We start from the raw sequence: 26,012 nt of genomic DNA on the forward strand, positions 1-26,012 counted from the left end.
TTTAAAAAAATCTGAATTATGACTTAATTTATCTTTACTGACATATTATTAAGTGTATATGATTTACTTTAAATGACGTCCCTCTATGTACTTTCATTACATTACCTTGGGGTGTAACTATAATGTATGGGACATTTGTGTATACATGGGTGATTTCACATGTTATATGCACTCGCACTTACATTTTGAACCAGCTACACTATCCTGATTAACAAATATCAATTACTACATAATTTGAAACAAAAAAAGATAATTTTAAGAATGCTTTCCCATGTAAAAATAAAGTGCCTATCTTGGTACTCAAACTGTGAATGCCGGCAAGCGAAGCTGGGACTCTAACCACTACGCTATCTCATTGTTAGGACTTTTGCTGTATATTTTTTATTTCTCTCCTATGGGATGTTTAAGCAATGCTGAGCAGAGGGCCAAAACAAGCAAACCCACTCAGCTACACTTAAACATATCTCAGAATGAAAAAAAAAAGGAATTTCATAAAATCACTTTAATAAAATGTATCATACTCCTTGTAAGTCACAGTAAGGGTCACTGTAAATGGACAAATAGGGACAGATTTTAAATATTGCTCTTGATAGAATAATAGGTTTGGCATTAGCATGACTTTAACAAAGAATGTGGAGTCTTCATCTCAAATGTTTGTCATTATTTAATGGTGCCAATACTCTGCTATTTGCCAGGTAGAACAGATATTTGGAGGAACACACCAAAAACATAAGGCAGCATACCTTTCAACTGTATAGATTTTTGCAGAATGTCCAGCTTATTGCCTCATATTTTTGGTCCTTTTCTCATATCACTGTGGTTTTCTAGCAAATCACTGGCAAATCACTCAGGGTTTAAGATTGAAAATAATGACAGACATCTGAGTTTCAGACTTCATACCCTTTAGAAAATCCGTGTTAATGCAAAACCTGTTATTCTGTCAACTTTCCAAGTTTGTATGAGTAATATTTAAAACGTGTCCTTATTTTTGGGCTTTTGCCCTCCCATTATTTATGGCTTTGTACAGATTTCTTGCTGTAGGAGGTTGAGAGGTATGTGAGGCAGGCAACTGGTCATTCTGTGAAAACCTGTACAATTGAGGGGTATGGCCGAACGGCTCTTTCACAATGCAGAGGGTGTGTGACAGTACCTGTCACACATCCCTTGCGTTGCTTCCAATTGGGATAGCTGCTTTCAGTGTCCATGGAACTGAAAACACTTGCAAAGTGCCATATGGCACTTTGACAATGCAAGGGGTGTGTGACAGTACCTGTCACACAACCTCTGCATTGCTCCCTATCCAGACATCCTGCTTTCAGTGTCCGCAGACACTGAAAGCACTTGCAATTGCTGTATGGCACTTTGACAATGCAGTGGGTGTGTGACAGTACCTGTCACACACACCCTGCATTTATTCAGGATCTCCTAGCTATTTCAGTGTATGTGGACAATGAACCTGGACACCGTTTTGCTATTTCGTTTGCTTTCAGTGTCAGCGGACACTGAAATGCATTAAAAAAGTGCCGCACGGCACTTTCTGAGTATAGGGGGCATGTTAGATGTGCGTGCACTACTTAAACACACCGCCTTTCCTCAGTAGTGTTCATGTCAGTTTAGATTTAGCAGTAGACCACCTTCATAAATATGTAAGGTGCGCTGCTGTTAACGCTAAGCAGAAACAGACACAGTTCACTCTGTGCAGGGATAGCACAATTCTTGCACCGAGTTATTGAATCTTGGAGATTGTCTTTGTGGAGTTTTGCATGTTTCCATGTTTCCCAGTGTTTGAGCAGGCTTTTTCTTGATATTCAGAGTTTCTGCTTTCTCCCAAAAATGTATTCCTGATTTGCTGTACAGAACTGTCTATGGGTCCACTTTTAAATGCTTAAATTCCAAAATCTCAACTTTTAAAAAAAGCACCCAAAACATAGAGATTTCAGAATCTCGACATTTAAAAGTGGGTAAAAAAAACAAAACAAAAATAAAGTAAAACAAACTGTTTGCAGGGGGGCCCCACACCACCACTACTTAAATATATCAACTCCCCGATTGCACTACAGTGAAGAGAATGGTAAGTGCAACAGTAGCACTACCATTCTCTTCACTGTAGCTCGATCTCGGAGTTGGTATATTTAAGTAGGGGGGTGTGGGGGGTGCAGGGGGGCTTGCCTCCCTGCAAACACTTTATTTCAAGTCTCTCTATTTTTTAATCCACTTTTAAATGTCGAGATTCTGAAATCTCGATGTTTTGGGTACGTTTTTTTAAAAGTCGCGATTTCGGAATTTCGACATTTAAAAGTGGACCTATATATATATATATATATATATATATATATATATATATATATATATATATATATATATATATATATATATATATATATATATATGTGTGTGTGTGTGTGTGAAATATAAGTATCATTCACTAATGTGACCAGAACAAGAATTTTATTTTATTTATTTTATTATTATATAATTGTTAAAACAGAAAGTGGGTCTTTACAATTTTTAAGAACATAGTTTAAATCTTCCCTTGGAGCTGGACAGTTATTAAGTACCAATAGAGTTTATATCTTGTCAACATTGCTATAGATGTTTGCACCCTGTCTAGCTTCTGCAAAGGAAGTGCATGTTCCCCCGGTGATATAGAGATGTCATTAAAAAAATGGAACCATAGGTTTTCCAGATTTGTACCTCTATACAAAATCTCAGTGATTCAGCACTTATGTTTACAAATAATGAGCTTAGCTGTGAAAGTCCTCAGAAATTCATCCGTAAATTACACGTCAGTGCTTTAAGTGGCTGAGTTCCTATTGAGTTGTAGGGGCTCAAGCTGCAGATGTATTCAGTTTGGTAAGTGCAAGAAATACTATTCTGGATGCAGTGGTACTAATAAGACTATTGTTAATACGTACAGAACTAATCAGATGCAGAGACTTACAGAATTAAACATTGTAAGCAAATGGACAGGAAAATTCTGTTAATAAAAATCACAGCTTGGTTTTACAGTTATAATGTAATTTATAGGCAAGTCTTAAGGAAATTACCGTGTGGTCAGAGCTTCCAAAACTTCAAGCATCTAGCACCCTTTCATCTTTGCATCCATGGCCTAAAGCATTTGTTATGGCAAGGATCACAGTGGTAGAATCTGATTTTGCTAGACCAGGTATCTTAAACAATCCTAACCCACCTGCCACTTGACTGACGTTTCACTTCACCCAGCCTTGTAATTGCATGCAATGAGCCTGTGTATGTGTTGATACTTCATTTTTGAATTGAGACTAGCCACCCAATAGGAACTTGCCAAGTTGCCAAGAAATATCACTTCAAGGAATGTCTGCAATGATACAAATATTCCAGTTCTGACAGAGGTTCTCAAATTCTTAAACTGAGTCACCTTGAGGAACATTCTCCAAGGCAGTTTTTCTGGGTTCACCACAGAGATCAGTTTGTAAGAGTAAACTTAATAGGAATGTAAACATCAAGAGACAAAGCCATAGTAGATATAAACAAATACTTTACAAATGAATTGTGATAAATTCATCCATACTCCTAAAACGTGGCAGAATTACCAAGACTGTACCATGGATCTATGTACTCATTACCTCAGTAGTATGCAAACTACCATAGGAAACAAGATAAAGCAACATTTCTGAAAAAAATATGTTTATAAACCAATGACAATTGGTGATGACCCCCATTTGTTTAGTTACAACTGTCAGAGCATGAATCTAATAAAATATCAACTATTTTTTGGTAGGGAACAATGTTATTGTGTCTTTCGGCTTTTCCTGGTTAGGAGTCGCCACAGCAGAACTCCGGTCCGCTAATGACTGGCAGTAGATTTTTATGTGCTGAGTTGCCAGCACTGATGCACGACCTTCAACAAAGGTATGCCCATTCACGCATGTCTCCACACAGAAAACGCTCTAGCTGAGAATCGAACAGGACAACGTCTTACTGTGAGGCGACAACGCTACCGCAGCAGCACCACCGCAGTATGAACAGACATCTTAGGGGTGAATGAATAGAAAGCAGACTTTTTTATTTATTAGAGTGGGAAGTACCTAGATAAAAGCTTGGTAGGGAACAAAAATGTTGCTTATATTGCTTCTGTCTAAAGGAAGAAGCAACTTCTATGCATTTCATTTATTCTGTTTGTCTATCTGTCTATCTTTTTCCTCCTGATAAATGCAAGATTCAGCTTAAATTTTGGCTGGGAATCATAAAGATGTAGCAAATAGTGTTGCACCACGCTGCCAATTACCTCATGTCAGATTTGATTTCTTCTTTCCTAAGTTAAAGTAATGTAGCTTTACATGCATCTGAAATAAATGGTTTTGCTCTAGCATGTATTTAGAATGCATATATGGCCTCATTACTTTAAGCTACAAAAACATGTAATGATAATCTGACCATGTCCATTAGAATGTGCCAGGTAGCCAAGCTCCATTACAGTTAGAACCCATTGTGTCTGAGTAAACAGCCTCTGGTCAGGGTGGAATAATGTAGCCCATTTACCAGACTCCCATCAATGTCTTGTGATATCATCATCAGCAAGAATTCATTCTATATATCTTTTTCCACTTACCTATAAATGAATCAGTCAGTGAATTACTTTATTTATCTATCTATCTATCTATCTATCTATCTATCTATCTATCTATCTATCTATCTATCTGTACACACACAAACACACACAACTATAGATATATAAAAATATATTTATACAATTCAGTATCTTTCATTTACTGCGGTGGTGGTGCTGCGGTAGTGTTGTCACCACACAGTAAGACGTCCTGTTCGATTCTCAGCTAGAGCGTCTTCTGTGCGGAGACATGCATGAATGGGCATACCTTCGTTGAAGGTTGTACGTCAGGGCCGGCAACTTGGCATGTAAAAATCTACTGCCAATCAGTATCGGACCAGAGTTCCACTGTGGCGACCCCTAACCGGGAAAAGCCGAAAGACACAACAACAACAACAAGTATCTTTCATTTACGTTTATATGCTTGAATGTCAGTTCCCTAGTATCATTTTGTTGCAGAAACTACAGAATGCACTCCTTTCCAATGACTCATCTCTAACTGAAAGGTTGTGTGCTTCTCACTCTGGATGGCTTTTAGCATATGCTATGGAAGGAAGCATATGAGTAAAAATATATTTATACCTGGGTACACACATACACAAACACACACACACACACACACACACACACACACACACACACGCACACACACACACACACACACACACACACACACACACACACACACACACACACACACACACATATATGTACGTGTATCTATATATGTATATGAATGTGTATGTTTGTGTCTATTTATCTATGTGTCTGTACATAGATGGTACATGTTTTTACTGATACAAGATATAGCTATGGGGGTTAGTTTTACATCAATTTATGCTGATCTCTACATGGTCTACTAGAAATATATATATATATATATATATATATATATATATATATATATATATATCTCTATATATATGAAATATACATATGTGTCTACTTCAGTAGACCAACGTCTCACTTACCCATCTCCCACTTGGCCAAGACGAAAGGACCCACAACTTCAGAAGACCGATATCTGGAACACCAACTTTTCATGCGAGATAAGTAACCACTTGGCCATCCTGTTGAACTTTGCCCCGTAACCACCACGGTTGTGCACTCTCGGAGTTGGTATATTTAGTTAGGGGGTTTGGGGGTGAAGCCCCCCACATCGATGGGCTTAGTTTTGTTTTATATATATATATACACACACACACACACACACACACACGTATATATATATATATATATATATATATATATATATATATATATATATATATGTGTGTGTGTGTGTGTGTGTATGTATATATATATATATATATATATATATATATATATAGATATATATGAATGATGAATTCAATAATTTCTATTCAAAGTTTCCATGAGGAGAAGATTCTTGGATTATTGCTAGACTTTGTGACATGATGACATTATTTCATTTTTGTCATTTGTAAATTATCTTAACACCAACACCTTGGGTTTTCATGTTACTGATAAATATAATATTTCTGCTTATGATTTAGTTAAAGTTTCCATAACTGAGCTATCGGATGGTACTTTAATAATTTCTTTATAGCGCAAGCCTTTCCTTAATGAATGCAATATTACATGCATCTAGCAAATATTCATTTTCCTTAATTCCTTAGAATTAGTTGTATCTGCAGTGGCCTAAAGGACTGGGAGGGACAGTTTGGTAGTTTATAGAGGTTATTTTTTGTCAATGGATGTAACCCTTTAATGGTTAGGTGTTTACTGTAGTCCAGTGTTTGTCTCCCTCTGCCTCCATTGTTTAACTGTGTGGCTCTAAGCAAATCACTTAATCAGACAGTGCTCCTGAGATGGTTCTGAAAAGGATACATGGAGATCAGTGCACTATCCCAATAAACAAATCTAATTAAAATAAAATAAAGTAAACCCTTTTGTAGTTCAGAGGACTCTCAATAAAGCATCTGATAAATCTTGGTCTACTTTATTGACCTGTAAAAAAAAATGGGAATCACTACCTATGGAAGTAATATCCACAAAGTTAGAACTGTTATGGATAATTTGTGACTGATCCTTGTAACTAAACAGGTTTTTGAAGAACTTGTGCCAGATCAATATATATTTCCCTACACAAAGTATAGAAAACTGCCACTCAGTTGCTGAAATTTAAAAAAAACATATTTGGTTAAGTCAAAACAAACTTATATAAGCACCAGACCAACAGGATTCTTTTTTTGTAGAAATTTGTGTAATCTGTCCATATATACTTAAGATGAAATCATATGTTTATAGGTTTGTACTAGGCTAATGATCTCCAGAGCCTTTATTAGCCTAGCTGTGCAATCCAGTTTAGTCCCAAGATACCTTGGATGCCTATATGGTTGGGCATGTTAATAAGGAGGAAGCTAAGGCTTATGGGGTGGGTATGTTAGTTGGGGATTAATTTACTTAATGTCTACCTGTTTCCATCAAAATATGGAGGCCAGACCAAGAGTCAATTTGTGATTTCACATACAGTAATCAAGGTTTTGTTTAAATAGGGTCAGTGATGACCTCTACTTCACATGGATGGGGACCTTACCCCACAGTACAGTGATCCTTTGATCACATATCGCTCCAGCATGTTCTATTTATGTCACAGGCAAAGTTCAGGTCCTTGGATCTAATGTTTCTGGTGCTGCTTGTTTTGCAGATGGGCAAGAGAGCCATCATAGGTTCATAGGTTCATAGGTATGTACTAGGCTATCGGCCTTAGGGCCTGTATAAGCCTAGCCAAACGAGGTTCCCTGGCTTTCGCCACCCAAGAAAATTATTTTCCTGTGCCCCTGTTGAGCACCACAGCAGTGATCCCCGGGGTGGATTTCCTGTTTCCCATCCAATTGTCAAGATTTCTCTTAAAGAGGGCTAATTAGGAGCTTTGCTTGACATGAATGGGTAGCCTGTTCCAGAGCATGGGAAGTATCTGGGACAGGAATTTATCTCTCCAGCATGTTCTGTTCATTGTGTTGACAAGGTTTAGGTCCCTGGAGCGTGTGGCTCAGAGAGCTTGAGGTTTCTTTAAGTGTAGCATGTCCATCAGCTCTGGGTTAGACATGGCTTTGTATGTTAGGCAGAGGTCGCCCCTGAGTAGGCGACATGCAATGGAGTAGAACTGGAGTTTTTGGAGACAGTCTGCATATGGCATCTGTTTGAGGTCGGTAATCTTCCTAGTGAGGTATTTCTGTGTGCTTTCTAGTTGTTGCAGATATCTTGCGAGGCACATGCCAAATGGGGCTTTGTACTCTATAGTGGGTCTAATGAGGGATGAGTAGAGAGGAACAATTACCTCTCTTTTTCTGGAGGAGAACCCCTTTATGATGAGGTGTGCCACGTAGAAGGATTTCCTAACTACTGCGGTGATGTGATTATCAAAGGAGAGACTACTGTCCACCTGTGTCCCAAGGTCTCTTATCACACTTTCCATATTTAGTAGGCTACTGCTTATGTGGTAGTTCATGAGTACAGTGTTTTTCTCAAAGGGGATGACATTGCACTTCTTGGTATTGAGATTTAGGCCATGACTTTGACACCAAGCATCAGTCTCAGTGAGGCCTTTTTGTAAAATGTCCACATCCTTAGGTGAATCTATTATGGCTCCTAGTTTGCAGTCATCTGCAAATTTTGTTAGCCAGAGACCAGCTCTATTAGCCTGGACTTCAGAGAAGTAGATACCGAACAGCAGAGGACCCAGGACTGAACCCTGTGGTACTCCACTTGTCACTGGTCTGAAGTCAGATTTGGAGTTGGCTACTTTCACTGTGTGGGTTCTGTCAGTGACCCAGTTGGCCACCCATTTTGTAACATATGGATTTATGCCTAGTCCAGTGAGTTTATCTATAATACCAGAGTGGGGGATGGTGTTGAAAGCCTTGGTGAGGTCAAGATAGGCTGTGTGCACCACCTTACCCTTGTCTGCGTCTCTGGTGACTGCTTCAAAGAAGTCAGTAAGGTTTAGGAGACTTGATCTACCTTTTATAAACCCAAACTGAGTGGGGTCCAGAGTTTGGAGGTTACCTATGTCTTTGTTTATAAGCACCAGGATGATACCTTCCATGGCCTTAGGTTTAGGAGACATGATCTACCTTTTATAAACCCAAACTGAGTGGGGTCCAGAGTTTGGAGGTTACCTATGTCTTTGTTTATAAGCACCAGGATGATACCTTCCATGGCCTTGCAGGCCAAACTCATCAGGCTAATGGGGCGGTAGTTCCCAGGGTCCGTTGTGGCACCCCCTTTGTGGAGTAAGATAACCATCGCTGTGTGCCATTCCATAGGCACAAAGCCTGAAGTGAGACTATGGTTGAACATGGTACTTAGGTGGGGTGCCAGTTCATTCTGTAGTTCATGCAGAATGCAGCCAGGGATGTTGTCTGGTCCCATGGATTCTGTGTTGTTGGCTTTAGAGAGTGTGGTCTTTACCTGTGCGTCCCTGAGTACAGGGGCTTTGCAATATTCTGGTATGGAGATGGGCCCTTTGGGAGGTAGGGAAGGTAAAGTTTGCACTGAACCTGTCTGCCAGGATGTTGGCAATATTAGTTGGTTCGGTAAATGTAGTGCCATTGTGCAGTAGTTCTGAGCAGATATGAGTATTGCCATTGAAATTCTTGACATAGCTGCAGAAAGCGTTGTGGTTGTCTTTAGAATCCATGGTGATTTTATTTTTGTAACTAGCTTTGGAGGATTTTATGAGGGATCTCAGCTTCTTGGTGAGGCTGATCAGGGAGTTCCTGCAATCATGGGATTTTACTCTTTTTTGCAACAGTTTCTTCCTTCTGTTGTAGAGTTTGTTTATTGCAGGGGACCACCATATTGACTTTCTTTTTTTGGAGGATAGCATTTTGGTTATGTTGGGGATGACACGGTCCATGCACTTGTGTATGTGCCTATACAGTGCTTTTGTTTATGATTCAGCAGTTGTGTCTAAATTTTCCATCTGTGTCAGTGATGTGAAGTTGGCCACTTCTGACTTAAGAAGCATGAAGTTGGCTTTGGAGAAATTTTTTATAGTGGTTTCCTTAATGGGGGGTGGGATATGGATGCCTAGGGTGATTAGCTTGTGGTCGGACCTGACCAGCGAGGAGTTGACCTCTGGCATGGAGCATCTGTTACCCATATTGGTTCATAGGTTCATAGGTTGGTACTAGGCTATCGGCCCTAGGGCCTATACAAGCCTAGCCATAACAATTCCCTGGCTATTTCTTCCCACAGTATTTACTTCCCTGGACCCCTGTCTAGCAGGGTGACTGACATGATCCCTGGGGTGAATTTCCTATCTCCAAGTCAGTCATCAAGGTTCCTTTTGAAGAAGGCCAAAGAGGCACTCTGCTTGACATGTACAGGCAGTCTATTCCAGAGTCTGGGGAGTCTCTGGGTCAGGAACCTATCCCTCCAGCATGTTTTGTTCATTGTGATGACAAGGTTTAGATCCCTGGAGCGTGTGTCTCTGAGGGATTGGGATTTCTTTAAGTGTAGCATGTCCAACAGCTCTGGGTTTGACATGGCCTTGTATGTTAAGAAGAGATTGCCTCTGAGTAGATGATATGTGACAGAGTATAGGTGGAGTTTTTTTAGACAGTCATCATAGGGGATCTGCTTTAGGCCTGTGATTTTTTTAGTGAGATATTTATGCAGCCTTTCCAGTTGTTGCAGATGTCTTGAGAGGTACATACCAAACGGGGCATTGTATTCTATAATGGGTCTAATGAGGGATAAGTACAGTGGGACAATGGCCTCCTTTTTTCTAGATGAAAAGCCCTTAGTGATGAGGTGTGCCACATAGAAGGATTTCCTTACTGTTGTGGCAATGTAGTTATCGAAGGTGAGACCACTGTCCACCTGTGTCCCTACGTCTCTTTATCACACTTTCGGTGTTTAGTGTACTGCCACCTATGTGGTAATGCACGGGTATATGTTTTTTCCCAAAGGGGATAACTATACATTTCTTGGCATAGAGCTTGAGCCCATGGCTCTGGCACCATACATCTGTTTCTATAAGTCCCTTTTGTAGAATATCCACATCATTTGGGGATTCAATAATGGCTCCCAGTTTGCAGTCATCTGCGAATATTGTTAGCCAAAGTCCCTTAGTGTTGGCCTGTACTTCAGAGAAGTAGATGCCAAACAAGAGAGGTCCCAGGACTGAACCCTGAGGTACTCCACTTGTCACTTGTCTGGAGCTGGATTTGGAGTCGGCTACTTTTGCAGTGTGGGTTCTGTCAGTAAGCCAGTTGGCAACCCATCGAGTGATGTAGGGATTAATGCCCAGCTTAGTAAGTTTATCTATGATTCCAGAGTGTGGGATGGTGTTGAAGGCCTTGGCGAGGTCCAGATAGGCTGTGTGGACCACCTTACCCTTGTCCACTGCTCTGGAGAGGGATTCAAAGAAGCCAATCATGTTCAGGAGACAAAATCGCCCCTTCATTGAACCCAAACTGCATGGGGTCCAGTGTTTGAAAGTGGCCAATGTCTTTGTTTATAAATTCCATGATAATACGTTCCATGGCCTTGCAGATCAGGCTCATCAGACTGATGGGGCGGTAGATGCCGGGATCCAAGGTGGATCCCCTCTAGTGGAGTGGGATAACTGTAGCTGTGCGCCACTCAGTGGGCACGAATCCTGCAGTGAGGCTATGATTAAACATGACACTTAGGTGAGGTGCCAGTTCATTTTGTAGTTCATGTAGTACACAGTCTGGGATTTCATCTGGTCCCATGGATGCTGTTATCTTAGCTTTGGAGAATGCATTTTTACCTGTGTGGCCATTATTACTGGAATTTGGAAATCTTTCGGTATTGAGATGGGCCATTTAGGGGGTGAGAGGGGGGAGAAGTTTGCACTGAATCAATCTGCCAGGATATTGGCAATATCCTTGGGATCAGTATATTTAATGCCATTCTGCTGTAGCTCAGAGCAGATTTGAGCATTGCCATTTAGATTCTTGACATAGCTATAGAATGCCTTGTGGTTGTCTTTGGAATCTTTGGCAATTTTATTTTCGTAACTAGCTTTGGAGGATTTTATGAGGGATCTCAGCTTCTTACTGAGGCAGGTAAGGGAGTTATTTGCATCCTGAAATTTTCCTCTTTTCCGCAACAGTTTCTTCCTTTTGTTGCAAAGTTTATTTATGGCAAGGGACTACCAGATTGGCTTCCTTTTTTTAGTGGTTGATTCTATTGGGGATGGCACAATTCATGCACGAGTGGATGTGCTCGTACAATGCCTTAGTGTAGGATTCAGCAGTCAAACTTTCAGTTCCCGTCTGTATGGGTGTCATGAAGTTTGTCACTTCTGACTTGTGTAGCATGAAGGTGGCTTTGGAGAAGTTTTTTACGGAGGTTTACTTACTGTGGGGTGGGGGTGGGATGTGGATGTCAAGGGTGATTAGCTTATGGTCAGACCTGACCAATGAGGGGGTGACTATAGGTGTGGAGCATCAATTTCCCATGTTGGTAATGACCAGGTCTAGGATATTGGAGCCCCTGGTAGGACTAAGGATTAGTTGATCCAGGGCGCTGGAATTTATGAATTCCAAGAACCATTGGGCAAAGGTGTTGGTACATGAGTAGTTTTCCCAGTTAATGGCAGGGTAGTTGAAATCACCCAGTATTAAGGTGTTTGGTTGTATCTTAATATTTTCCAGTATGTTTAGAAAGGTGTAGTGAGAATCTTGGGGCATGGTGGGGGATCTGTAACAAGCTACAATTTGGATTGCAGTCTTACCTAGTGTTAGTTGCACCTGGAGAATTTCAGATGCATTGTGTTGGGCAACAAGCCTGGTGTTGTGAACATCCTTGGTGCATATGGACACTCCTCCACCTTTAGTGTCTCAGTTCTGGTTTGGTGGCCGAAAAGTGTGGTAAGAGTTGTAGCCTGATATTGCAGGGGTACTCTCTGGAGCCTTGGACCAGGTATCAGTTACTGCACAGATATCAATGTTCTCCATTTTTAGGAGTGCCTAGAGAGATTGCATTTTGAGGTTTAGACTTCTAGCATTAAGTAGCATTACCTGCAGATTTTGCATGCTTGTACCTGTTATGGTGGTGGTTTTGTCCTTTGAACTTTGCCTAAAAAAGGCACTATAGGGGTGGCAAGAGCCTTAGCCAGTAACCTGAATCTCAGGGGCGACAGGTGCAGACCATCTCTGACAAAGCATCGTGGTCTGTCAATCATGTCATCCCGGGCAGACAGATACTGGATCCCCTTTGAATGACACCAGAAGCTTAGCCAGTTGTTGAAGTCAATCATTTTGTCCTTATACTGTGGTATCATTCTGGGTGAAGGCAGGATGCTACTCAGGGCTAGGGTCATACCTGCCTGGGCCACATGATCCGAGAGCTCTTCCATGTCACTTTTCATGTAGTCCAGGGAGGTATGTCTTAAGTCATTCACTCCAACATGGGCAACGACAGAGTCATATTTGTACTTGATGTGGAGTGACTTGAGAGCATGCGTTATGTGGCGGATTCTGGCACCCGACAGGCAGCTGACTGTAATTTTCTCCTTGTTCAGCCTGGTGAGTGGGACATCAGTGTGCCTGACTATAGCATCACCTATGACTACAGTGTTGGGTACGTTGTCTTGCCTTAGGGGCTGTTGGGTGGCGCACTGGTGTTGTGAGCTATGAGATACTTTGATTGTGATTGGTGTTTGTTTGCGTTTCAGCTTCTGAGGTCCTTGTTGCTTGAGCAGGTTACTGTTTAGGGCCTCCACATATGTGAGTTTAGTGTTGCTATGTGTGGGTGTTGGTGGTGTGGGTTTAGAAGGGCTATGTGTTGCTTGAGGTGTAGTGCGATTGTTAACCTTCTCCTCTTGACTGTCTAGCACAATCTTGGGTGGAGAGAGCTTTGCTTCCAGTTTGGCTATGTAAGTGCATCTCTCACAGGTTGTAGTGTTGGATGGTAGGAAGAGAGGGTTGTCTGTGTACATGAGGCAATTAGTGCACTGCCCTAGTATGCCCAGATTCACCAGGTGGACAGGAGAAATCACTGGAAGCAGACCATTGGACATGCCTGGATTGGTGCTTTTTTCTTTTCTTTTCTTTTTTTTTTTGTTGCTGCCCCTGGTAGGGGTATGGACAAGCTGATCCAGGGCGTTGGAATTGATGAATTCCAGAAAACGTTGGGCAGATGAGTTAGTACATGAGTAGTTTTCCAGTTGATGATGGCATAGTTGAAATCTCCCAATATTAGGGTATTGGGCTGTACCTTAATATTATCCAGTAAATCGAGAAACTTGGAGTGGAAATCCTGGGGCATGGTGGGGCATATGTAACAAGCTACAACCTGAATTGCAGTCTTGCTCAGTGTTATTTGTACTTAGATAATTTCGGATGCATTATGTTGAGCAACTAGCTTGGAGGTGTGGATATCCTTTATGAATATGGACACGCCTTCTCCTTTAGCGTTTTTTCCAGGTTAGGTGGCCGAAAGGTGTGGTAAGAATTGTAGCCTGGTAATTCAGGGGTGCTCTCTGGAACCTTAAGCCAGGCCTCTGTCACTGCACAGATGTCGATGTTCTCCATCTTAAGGAGTGCCTCGAGTGAGTGCATTTTGAAGTTTAGACTTCTAGCATTGAGTAACATTACTCTTAGATTTTGCTTGTTTGTATCTGCTATGGTGGTGTGTTTGGTTTTTGCGCCTTGCCTAAAAAAGGCACTATAGGGGCAGCAAGAGCATTAGCCAGTATCCAGTATCCCAGAGGCGACAGGTGCAGGCCATCTCTGGCAAAGCATCGTGGTGTAACAATCATGTCATCCCAGGCAGACAGATACTGGATATGAGGATGCCTCATATGCCAGGCATATATAGCCTCTCAGCAACCTGTACACAATTGAGTACAGAGATAGTGCCTTAAAATGATATGTGCAGGACAGGATTTTCAAACCCTAGATTCTCCTGCTGAGGAACCTTTGAGGGCATTCCAACTGTTGCACATGCCTGGTTAGGTGCATGCCAAATGGGGCATTGCATTCAGTGATGGGTCCAATAAGCGTTGAGTAGAGTGGTACTATAACTCTCTTGGACCTGGATGTAATACTCTTGCTTATCAGTTGGGAGGTATGAAATGATTTTTCTTACTATCTTGGCTATGTGTTGGTCAAAGGTCAGATAATTGTCTGAATATGATCCCAGATCCCTAACTACTGGGTCAAATTTTAAGGATGTTTTATCAATGGAGTAATTAGCTTGGGTGCATGATTTTCCAAAGGACACTATAATGCCTTTTTCACATTGAGTTTTAATTTGTGGTTTTGGTACCAGTCCTTTGTTTGTGTTACACCATCTTGTAGGATGTTGTTGTCATGGGGGAATCTATGATAGCTTCCAATTTATAGTCATCTGTGAACTTGGTGAGCAGTGGCCTTTGACATTAGCCTTGACTTCTGAAAAGTAGATACCATACAAGACTGGACCCAACATAGATCCCTGGGGGTACTCTGCTGATGACTGGTCACCTGGTGTAGGTGGTCTCACTGATCCTGACTTTTTGGCTCCTATTTTTGAGCCAGCCAGCAATACATTGGATTATGTAAGGATTTATACCTAGGTTGGTGGTATGCACCATTTTTCTCTCATCCATAACCTTGGTGACTCCCTTGAAGAAGTCTACCAGTATGACTAGGCAATACTGTTCCTTAACAAAGCCAAACTGGTTTGGGTCCAGTGTCTGTACATTGCCAATGTTCTTGTTGTACATTTCATTGAAGAGTCTTTCCTTGGCTTTGCATACTAGACTTGTCAGACTGATGGGTTTGTGATTCCTGGGGTCAGTTGTTGGTTCACCCTTATAAAGAGGGACAACCATTGCAACCCTCTATTCACCTGGCACATAACCAGTTTTGAGGATCTAGTTGAAAAGTACCTCAAAGGATCCTGCTAGGTCATGTTTTAGGCTGTTTAGGAGGCAACTGCAGATATTGTCAGGCCCACTGAAGCAGTGCTTTTGGCCTTAGCAAGTGACACCAGGACTCACAGGGAGTAGTGAGGGGGTGAAACTGGTGCTAAATTTATCAACCAGCAGATTCATTATGTTACCCTGATCAGTGAAGGTCCTGCCAACTACGACCAGCTTTGCACACTGCTGAATGTTAATTTTAAGGTTTCTGATATAGCTGAAAAAGGCCTTGTGATTGTCCTTAGCCTGGAAGGATATCTTGACCTAGTAACTGGCCTTATTTTATTAGACCTCTTAGTTTCTTGTTTAGTTCAGTCAGAGAGCTCTTGTCTCTATGAGAGTTGCTCATTCTGATTTCGGCCACAACTTTTTTTCTTTTGTTATTGTTAAGGCAAGGATTCCACCAGTGGGGTTTGTTTTTGGTGTTAGATTTGGGCTTACTTCTGGTAGGTAGGACATTCTGAACGCAGCCATTTGCATATTTGTGTTCTCAGGGATCATGGAGCTGTGAATTTTGAGAAACTATCACTTAATAGGATGCAGTTTGCTATAGAATCGTCCCTAACTGTTATAGTTCTAGTTGGGTTTTCCAGGCTGATTTTATTTAAAAGGAAACAGCTCTGTGGTTTGACCTCACCAATGAGGATGTGACACAGGGGATGGTGCAATGTTCTTCCATATTGGTAAGTACTAGGTCTATAATGTTTATTCCTGTGGTTGGAACGTGCACTATCTGGTCCAGGGTGATCCTGTTGATAAAGTCCAGGAAACATTGTGCTTGTGAGTTAAAGGTAGTACATGTTTCCCAGTCTAGAGAGGAATAGTTAAATTCTTCCATTAGTTGGGTATTTGGTTGGCTGGTGAGTGCCTCTATTAGGTCTACGTAAGAGTTGTGAGCTTCATATATCACAGAGGGTCATTTTCTAGTAAAAGTACAAATAGGGTGTTTAATATTAAGGAACTTATTGCAGCACTTACTGTGCACCACTGAATGGGTTATTTATCTTGAACTGTGTAATTGTGGTACCTTTTATGCAGGGGAAACGTCGGATCCATTAAAAACACATTCACTTTACAGTATATGAGTGATCTTAGGTGTTTGAGGCAATAACATATCACAACAAGTTATTTTATATTTATTGACAAAGTGGTTACATGATCTATTGCTAAATGTGATAAATTGAGGATTATCATGTTAAAGAGAAAAGATGGATAATTAATTTAGGTGCCAGTCATGTAGCAGGCTTAAATTACATTATGTGAATAAATGAATTATTATCTTTATTGGCAATTTTTAATTTAATGGTTTATATGATCCTCTAGAGGTCTTTATTGTATTATTTGTTTCTATATTGTAAGCCGCGGTGGTGCAGCGGTAGTGTTGTTGCCTCACAGCAAGAGGTTCTCCCGTTCGATTCTCGGCTGGAGCGCCTTCTGTGTGGAGTCTGCATGTCCTCCCCACAGTTGAGTGGCATTCAAAAGACATGCGTAGAATGGGCATGCCTTTGTTGAAGGTTGGGAGTCGAGCTGGCACCTCGACACCCATAAAAAATCTACTGCCAATCATTAGCAGACCCGGTTCCACTGTGGCGACCCCTAACCGGGAAAAGCTGAAAGAAGAAGAACAACAACATTGCAATGTACCAGGCAATGTTATACAGTGAATATCTGTTAAGTGATTATGTTTATATCTTTAAAGTGACGCTCATGATTGAGTAGTACTATAAGTAGAAAACTAGTTTAAGAGTTCCTTAAATGATTGGTATTGCATGTATCATATGAATTATACGTTGTTCTTTTCCCACCACTGTGTGTTTAAATTTGAGGAGGCAAGAGATAATGTCAGCACTGAAGATTTGCTCTCATGCTACTGGAGACCAAGGTATGACTAGCAGCATGGTATCACATGGTTGGTATCACATGGTATTACATGGTTCACTGTGAAAGTGACTTAAACTGAGCCTGTCTTTTAGGGTAATAGTAGTATCTTTAGACTTTAGATGCTTCACTCTGTGACAGGCCCCAAAAGATGTGGAGTAACAAAGCATGAATGCATGAGACTGTCACACAATGTATTTCCCTGGTGTCATTAAGCATGTTCAGTCCTTGGAATGGACAGTTGTAAAAATGAAACATAACCATTTGATGCAGCATTGTTAAGACTGAGTCTTACTGGCAAGTAGTATCTAATCCTGCTATGACAAGATGGTAATTTTAGCCAAGATAGGTGACCAATATCTACATAACAAAGGTGTGCGAGTGTTTACACACACACACGCATATATATATATATATATATATATATATATATATATATATATATATATATATATATACACACACACACACATATATATATATATATATATAAATATATATATATATATATATATATATATACACACACACACACACACACACACACACACACACACACACACATATATATATATATATATATATATATATATATGTGTGTGAAATTTTAATTCTGTTGATTCAGTATTGTTGTGGTTATCAGAATGGGCTACACTGTACAAGTTTTGACAGGACACAGCCTTCATTTTGTCACTTGTCCTGCCTGTACATGTGAAGGATGTGCACTACAAGTTGTTATTGCTCTTTGGAATTTGAACCTTGTGCAGGAAGAGCATTCAGTACATATCGTAATGACTCACCAACATCAACCAGTAATCAGGGAGCCTCAATCCTCACCACTGGCAACAGTGGGAGACATTCATTGAGATGATAACAGGTACATACACAGTATTTCCAGATGCAGCTCTCTGCAACAAGTGCAATTTCCCTTAAGAGCACACAGACACCACAGTCAGTCCAGGGCTAGTTTCTCCCTCTTTCTCCAGATCCTCAATAGGACTCCCCCACTGGCACAGCTATAGATTTGAGATCTCAGCTAAGTGACCAAACAAAGGTCTCCAGCACCCTCTCTGTCCAACTAGTGCTTCGTCTCCCTGCCCAAGTAGCTGACACACACACTCTTTGAGGATTGATTTACACACACACACACACACACACACACACACACACACACACACACACACACACACACACACACACACACACACACACACACAAACACACACTCACACACACACCTGGGAAAGGCTGGCACAGGTTTACTAGCTATGCCCCTTTCTGCCCAGACTGTAAGGTTTTCACTACCACCAGTCACTCCTGCCAGCTACCTTAAGGCCCTTAAAGGGTGTCCAATCTTACTGTGTAATATTAATATTAACACAAATGGTAGTTTGACTAAGAGCAATGCTATTAGGAGTGGTCCACACATTGTCACCAAATAAATATGCAAGTACTCTCAAAACTTAAATAAGTTTACACAGATCAACCATAATGAAAGATTTAAATGTATTTAATAATAAATAATAAAAGAACAAGATGATACTAAATATATATTCACAGTGAAATTAGAGTTCAAAACCACAGGATATATTCAGAATAACAGTGCAATACAGGCTCACACAAATAAAGAAAACCAAAATCTAAACTAAGCTTCACTATATTCCTGACTGAATCTAAGAGAATTATACTATTCTCTAGTAACTTACTGTCGAGCAAGGCAGATGTGGTGAATGGTGCTTCTTGTTGTTGTCAGGTCCAAGACAGAATGCAGAATGCTCTATCTCACTAAGAGACTTCTCAAAATAATATCTAAAATGTTACTGCTGGGATAGCTTACAGAATGACATAATTTCTGGTCATCTGACTTCTAGCACCCAGGCCAAAACCCCCATTGCTGAAGCTGGCAGTATTTAGCATCTACCTGTAAAAATACTCATATAAAGGCTTTTGCTCAGATTGTTGGCAGATGCTGGAAGTCATAAAACAATTACATTCCTTCATGCTTCAAAAGTAGCATTTGGGTCACCCTAAAGACAATACAGAAAGCTTCCTAGTACAGACTTTGTGTCTCTATCTGCATTGAAACATCTTCATGGCATAGCCTATAAAATAATTTAATTTCAGATATTTTTCTAAAGTTTGCTGGACTGAGGTTGACCTCCAATATTCCATCTTCCACTGTTAATATATATAAATTTAAACAGTTACAACAGTCCATGTACATTCATGTTCTCTTCCAGTAAGACATACTGTGGATACATTTTAAGCACAGCACTTTACAAATACCTTTTCAATACAGTGCAGTTTGATATACACATGACTTACAGTTCTAATACATTCGTAACACAAACATCTTGTAGATCAGTATGTGTGTATGTACCTTTAAGAAGCTATCCAAGGGCTTGCACAAGTGTATAACTACTGAGCACGTGCACATCAGACTGCCATTATGTAGTAAGCTGTTGAGATGTATGCATGTATATATGTAAGGTCTGTCAGTTAGCCAGTTCATTTGTATTTTATGATGCTACTATACATCCTGATGTGTTTCTAAGTATTAAACCATCTAAATGAAATACCCTGCCTGCTTGCCATCTATGTTAGAGAGAGAGAGAGAGAGAGAGAGAGAGAGAGAGAGATGAGCGACATGGTGTTAGAAGCAGCATGTCTAAAGGACATGGTGTTAGAGATGGCATGGCTAAAATGACTTAAGGCACTTGCTTTGAACTGGTGGAATATACAAAAGTGAATCATCGCTATAATGTGCATACTTCGCAAAACAGGTCAGAAACAAATTTTAGATATTAACACTTGCTCAGCACTATTTCTTATTTATAAAATATGAAATGAAGCATACAGAATGTTTTAAAAGCTATTTGCTTAACTTGATGTGTACGATATTGATAAAAATATCCAAATTACTATGGAAAATGTTTAAAATAAAGTACAACTTGCATAAAATGAATAAAATAAGTGGAAACACCACATTTTCACAAAGCATGTATTTTTCATATTAAGCAAAGATATCCGAGTTATCAGAAGTGCATATAGTGTTCATGTTTGTGCAGTGTTACAGTAAAGTTATTTCACATAATACAGCCATTACAGAGCATATTTCGCGAAGTACAGTGTTTCAGAGAGTTTATTGTGCGTTTGAATGTTATTACAAGCTCACTGAACAGTTTGCACATAATTACAAGGGTCATATTTTCACTGTGTTTCTACATAGTTTGTGGGCATGGCAGATGAATTTCAAAAACCCAGTGCACTTGTGTTTGACAGTTAATATTGCTGAGATCTGGAGAGTGTTTGAGCAAGAGTACATTTTCATACAGGCTGCATTTTCTGATAAAGATGACTGTACAAACACATTTACTCTGCTTAATTTAGCTGGGTCAGAAACCATAGAAAGGGAACGTTTATTCATGTATGCACCTGCTATCAACACAGGAGAGGGGGGGAAATCATCATATTGTTGTACAGGCTGAGTCAAGGGAGGACCCTGAGTGTTTAAAATGTAAACTTAGAGAACTGTGTAACCCCTAGACAAATGTTACAATGGAAAGGCACTTATTTTACACATGGGATCAAAAGCCTGATGAAACTTTTGCAGCATATATAACTGCCTGAGAAACAAGGCTAAAACATACAGATTTGGTGATTTAAGGGATGGGTTGATAAAGGACATACTTGTGTGTGGTATTAAAGATGATGCTGTGAGAAAGATTTTGATTCATGACAGTGATTTAACTTTGAATAAGGTCATTGAGATTTGTCAGATATACAAGCCCACAGAATAGCACACAAATATGCTTACAAATGAGAACAGCTCAAGAAGTCACAGTGACCAAGCTCATGTTGATAGTATGCAGCACATAGTTAACAGAAACAGGCCCAAACACATGGCAGCAATTGTCACCCTTGCAGCACTCACTGGTAAACCCCAAAGCTTTCCAGCAAATTCCAGAGTTTGCACAGTCTTAGTGTAGCATAAGAGTGAGTCAGCAAACTCAAAGCATGGGCCCCAACCCAGTTTCATTGCAAACTGTTGTAATTGTGGTGGAAGTTATGAATCTAAAATGGAAAAATGTTTAGCTTTTGGTCAGCAATGCCTCAAATGCAAAAAGTGGAATCATCTCAAAAGGTTTTTAAATCAAAACACCCACATTATTTTATTAAAAGGGAACATTTTAAGAAATGAATTGATCAATTAGAAAGCTGAACCCTACTCTTTATGTGGATGGAGTGTCACGGCTTCATGAAACAATTAATGCAGTAGATTTAAGGGGAAAGAATGAAGTATTTTGCACTATTCGGATAAATGGCAAACCCATAGAGCTCAAAGTTGACACAGGTTCCAAGTCCAATGTTATGTCAGCAGAAACATTTGCAAGAGTGTGTCATAGTGAAAGGCTTGAATTGGCAATGTGTGCAAAGCTTGTTGCTCATGGAGGTGAAGAAATTCAGACTGAATGCTCAGTAGTGCTTTCGTGTTACTCTGCTGGAAGAAACTATGACTTGTTATTTTATTATGTCAAGAGGCATGCCCAGTCATTATTAGGGCTCAGAGACAGTTTGAAAATGGGAGTGCTTTCATTTAATAAGGAAGTCCATCAAGTTAGCTTAAAAGACCAGTACTCTAATTTCACCCAGTACATTTTTTTCTACCTATGCTGATCTTTTTGATGATAAAAACCCAGAGGTCAGTCCAGTTATCAGGCCAGCACAAAAAGTTCCAGTAGCCATGCAGGACAGAGTCAAAGCCGAGCAAGATAAAATGGTGTGACAAGGTATGATTTGTCCAGTTACAACTCCAAGTGAGTGATTATCTTCCATGGTGGTAGCTCATAAGAAAAGCTCAGATGACATCAGACTATGAATTAACCCATGAGACTTGAACAAAGCACATAAAAAGACCTCATCATCCAATGTGCACAGTCGAAGAAGTCATAGCCTTGATGCCAAATTTCACTGTGTTTTCTGACTTAGATGCAAAGAGATCATTTGGCAAATTCTGCTTGACAAAAAAATCATCATTGCTCACTATATTCAGTACTCCATTTTGCAGGTACAGATTTTTGAAAATGCCGTTTGGGATAAATTCTGCAAGTTAAGTATTTCAGCGTGCAATGGAGCAATTTTTTTTGGTTATCCTTGTGCTGTTACAGTAGATGACATACTAGTAGCAGGTCATGGTGAAGTGGAGCATGACAGAAACCTCAGAAAAGTTCTGGAAAGGGCACATCAAGTGAATCTTAAGCTCAGTCTACAGAAATGCAAATTTAGGCACCGAGAAGTTACTTATGTTGGTCATTTATTTACCAGTACAGGTTTACAACCAGACCCTTTAGAGCAAACAGCCATTTTCAAGATGTCAGCTCCAGACCATGTTCAAGCCCTGCAACATTTTCTTGGTATGGTTAACTACCTAGACAAGTTAATTCCAGAATTGAGCCAAATGTCAGCACCAGTCAAAGAGCTGACATGTAAAGATGTATCCTAGTTTTGGTTAGAGCAACACCAAACAGCATTTGTTGTCCTGAAACAGAGAATTGCTAGTCTGCCAACTCTCAGATACTATGATGTTCACAAACCAGTTACTCTTTCCTGTGATGCTTCGAAATGTAGTCTCAGTGCAGTCATTCTACAAGAGGATCAACCTGTTGCCTATGCATCGAGAACTCTTACACAAATTGAGATGCAGTAGGCCCAGAATGAAAAAGAGCTTTTGGCAATTGTGTTTGCATGTTTGAAGTTCCATCATTATGTTTATGGTAGACCTATTCAGATTGAAACAGACCACCGACCTCTAGTCACTATCTTAAGAAAGCCTATGCATTCAGCTCCAGCCCAACTGCAATGTATAATGCTGAGACTGGAAAAGTATAATTTCAATCTTGTCTACAAGAAAGGCACTTCTTTATCTTGCTGATACATTATCCAGATAACCCAGAAATACCACAGACCAACAGGAGAATGAGAACCTTGATTTTGAAGTCATGGATGTGAGAAATCTTTCTTCCAAACATCTTGCTGAGGTGAGAGATCACACAGCCATAGATCCAGTTTTACAAAGGTTCAACCACTTTATCAATCAAGGATGGCCATCAAAGCAATCTAGTTTACCTCAAGAAGTGCAACCTTATTTTCCATACAGAGATGAGATTTTGTCTGACAAAGGCATCATTATGAAAGGTCCGAAAGTAATTGTTCCAAAGTCCTTGTAACCAGATTTAATTACTATCATGTATTGTGGTCACCCAGGAAACAATTCTACCAAAAGAAGGCTGAGAGGTCTAGTACTTTGACCTTCTATTTCAGAAGACATTGAGAGAGCACTTTTATTCTGTTCTGTGTGTAATAGTACAAAGCCACATCAACAGAAGGAATGACTTCCACTAAACCTTTCTCCTGATCTACCTTGGTCAACAGTAGCCACGGAGATTTTCGAGAGGAATGGTCAGCATTATTTGGTGTTAGTAGACTCTTACTCCAATTGGTTCAATATTGACCTGCTTCCTAACCTAGCATCCAGTACTGCCATTACTAAGATGAAACATCATTTTGCAATACATGGTAGTCCACACAAGGTTATTTCTGACAATGGCATGCAGTTTACAAACCAACAGTTCAAACGATTTGCTGAAGAATGGAACTTTACTCATGTCACAAGTAGTCCTGAGTGCCCACAGTCAAATGGTTTCGCAGAACGTGCAGTTCAAAGTGCAGAACACTTACTTGAGAAGTCAAAATGAGATAATAGAGATGTTTTCTTGAATCTCAGAAATGTTCCTCATTTCTATATATTAAAGCATCTAAATGAAATACCCCATCTGCTTGTTATCTATGTTAGAAAGAGAGAGACGAGCGACACACCTTATATAACTTAGTCTGATATTCACAAATGGCATATAATTATTTACAAAATTCCAGCTAGCTATGCTGGCAGTACCTCCTTTCGTCCCACACATATTACAAGATGTGCATGCAGGCTATACAAAGCTCATCTCTGCACTCCCCCAAGCATAATTATTTATCAATATTCTAGTCCCTCTGCTCAAAAACTGTTTTCCTGGCCACTAACCAAATATAAATACAACACATCTGTGCAATAAACTGAGCATGCTTTGCATACCATAAAAATCTCTGTTTCATTATTGGAATAATTCCTTGTAAAGTCTGGATAGATTATAGTCTAATTTTGCATGTGTTCCATGAAAAAAAGTCTCTTAGGTAGATCTAAAATGACTGCATTAGTAGATCAATACAGTTTACAGATTAGTTTAAAATAAGCACCAGTTATTCTCTGAAAAGCTTGTGGCACTGAACTTTGAGCTAAGGTTAAATAATTAGGAGAAAGTGTAGTCATAAATTTAATGACTGACATTCTTACCCATGAGATGATATAAAACTGTTTAACATTCTGTGTATATGCTAGTAAAATGTGCCATTAATTAGGTAATAGAATGTTTATGTCAGCAAACATGCAGGCTGTCAATTCAAGTAACAGCAGTCATAGATCATCTACAAAATGTAATGTGTTATATTTTAAGTTTCAACAAATATGATTTTTGCTTGCATTAGTTTCCACTTCTTCTTTTGTTTCATCAGTGAACCTTTCTTTTAATGTTTACAGCTATGTGAAGTTGGGAACTATTTTATAAATCTGACTTTAGTCCACCACAATGAGTCAGGTAAGTAGCAGTTTCAGTCTGGTGCCTTCTAATATATTTTCTATTCAGTATCTTGTAAACCTGAAACATTATAAACTTATTCAAATGTCCATTGATACTACAGTCATTGTGGTTATTACTCTGATTTTTTTTTTTACATAAATCAGATCGTTATTCAGTTTACATCAGTCATGTAGTAACCACATTTCTGAAAGTGATCAGTAACGTATTAACAGATGCTGAAGGATATTGAAAGACTGAGAGACTGGAAGTCAATAAAGAATGGAATTAGCACCTCATACAGCAAAACAAACACTGCAGTTAGGTCTAATCATTCAGTTATCTCTTTTTTACCACCTTTCTAATATTTAGTGGTTTCTCATTTGTGTTGGCTTTTAGACTTGTCATGACCTGCAAAGCTGATGACTTCTATAATATTAATCTCAGGTAATATTGTTAACATGGTAATCCTTTTTATTGACAGTAATATTACCTGTGTTAGGAAGAAGGTTCTAAAATGCTTATTACTACAGAAAAGGGCAAAAATTCAACCCAGGTGCTGCAATCTAAAATACGAGAGAAGTAAAACGTTAATAAAAAAGTGGAGAAACACAAATGTTAAGATAGAGCTTCTTATTATTATTAAAGTTGTTGTCATCCTTTATAGCCAGTTTCAGTACTGACATTATGGGAGTGTTGGAAGGAAAAGCACAACTCTAAGGATGTCATATCGGTTACCAAACTCTGATAGTTTTCAAGAGAACAGGAAATGTGTTGATTGTCATATATCTGATGGAGAATGTAGTAACACTGGGCTTCAGTAAAAGATTGGAGGGGAGTTGCATAATTGAAATACGAGTATGAGGGAAGATTCTTTGGTACATGAGAGTATGAGATCATTTACTGAACTAGAAAACATCACCTCAGTAAACACTGTGATAAACACATAGGTATTCAGACA

General features: G+C 39.7%; 1 protein-coding gene across 1 annotated transcript in view; it reads left to right on the top strand.

Moving 5' to 3' along the window:
- TECRL (trans-2,3-enoyl-CoA reductase like) overlaps positions 1-26,012 on the top strand; it is a 1,073,904-nt gene that overhangs the window by 863,799 nt on the left and 184,093 nt on the right. The window contains exon 9 of the mRNA XM_044060983.1: positions 25,015-25,072. Coding sequence (XP_043916918.1) covers positions 25,015-25,072 — 58 coding nt within the window. The remainder of the gene's footprint in view (positions 1-25,014; positions 25,073-26,012) is intronic.

This window comes from Protopterus annectens, chromosome 2.part0, assembly GCF_019279795.1.
Source record: "Protopterus annectens isolate FY-2018-M chromosome 2.part0, PAN1.0, whole genome shotgun sequence".
NCBI lineage: Eukaryota > Metazoa > Chordata > Ceratodontiformes > Protopteridae > Protopterus > Protopterus annectens.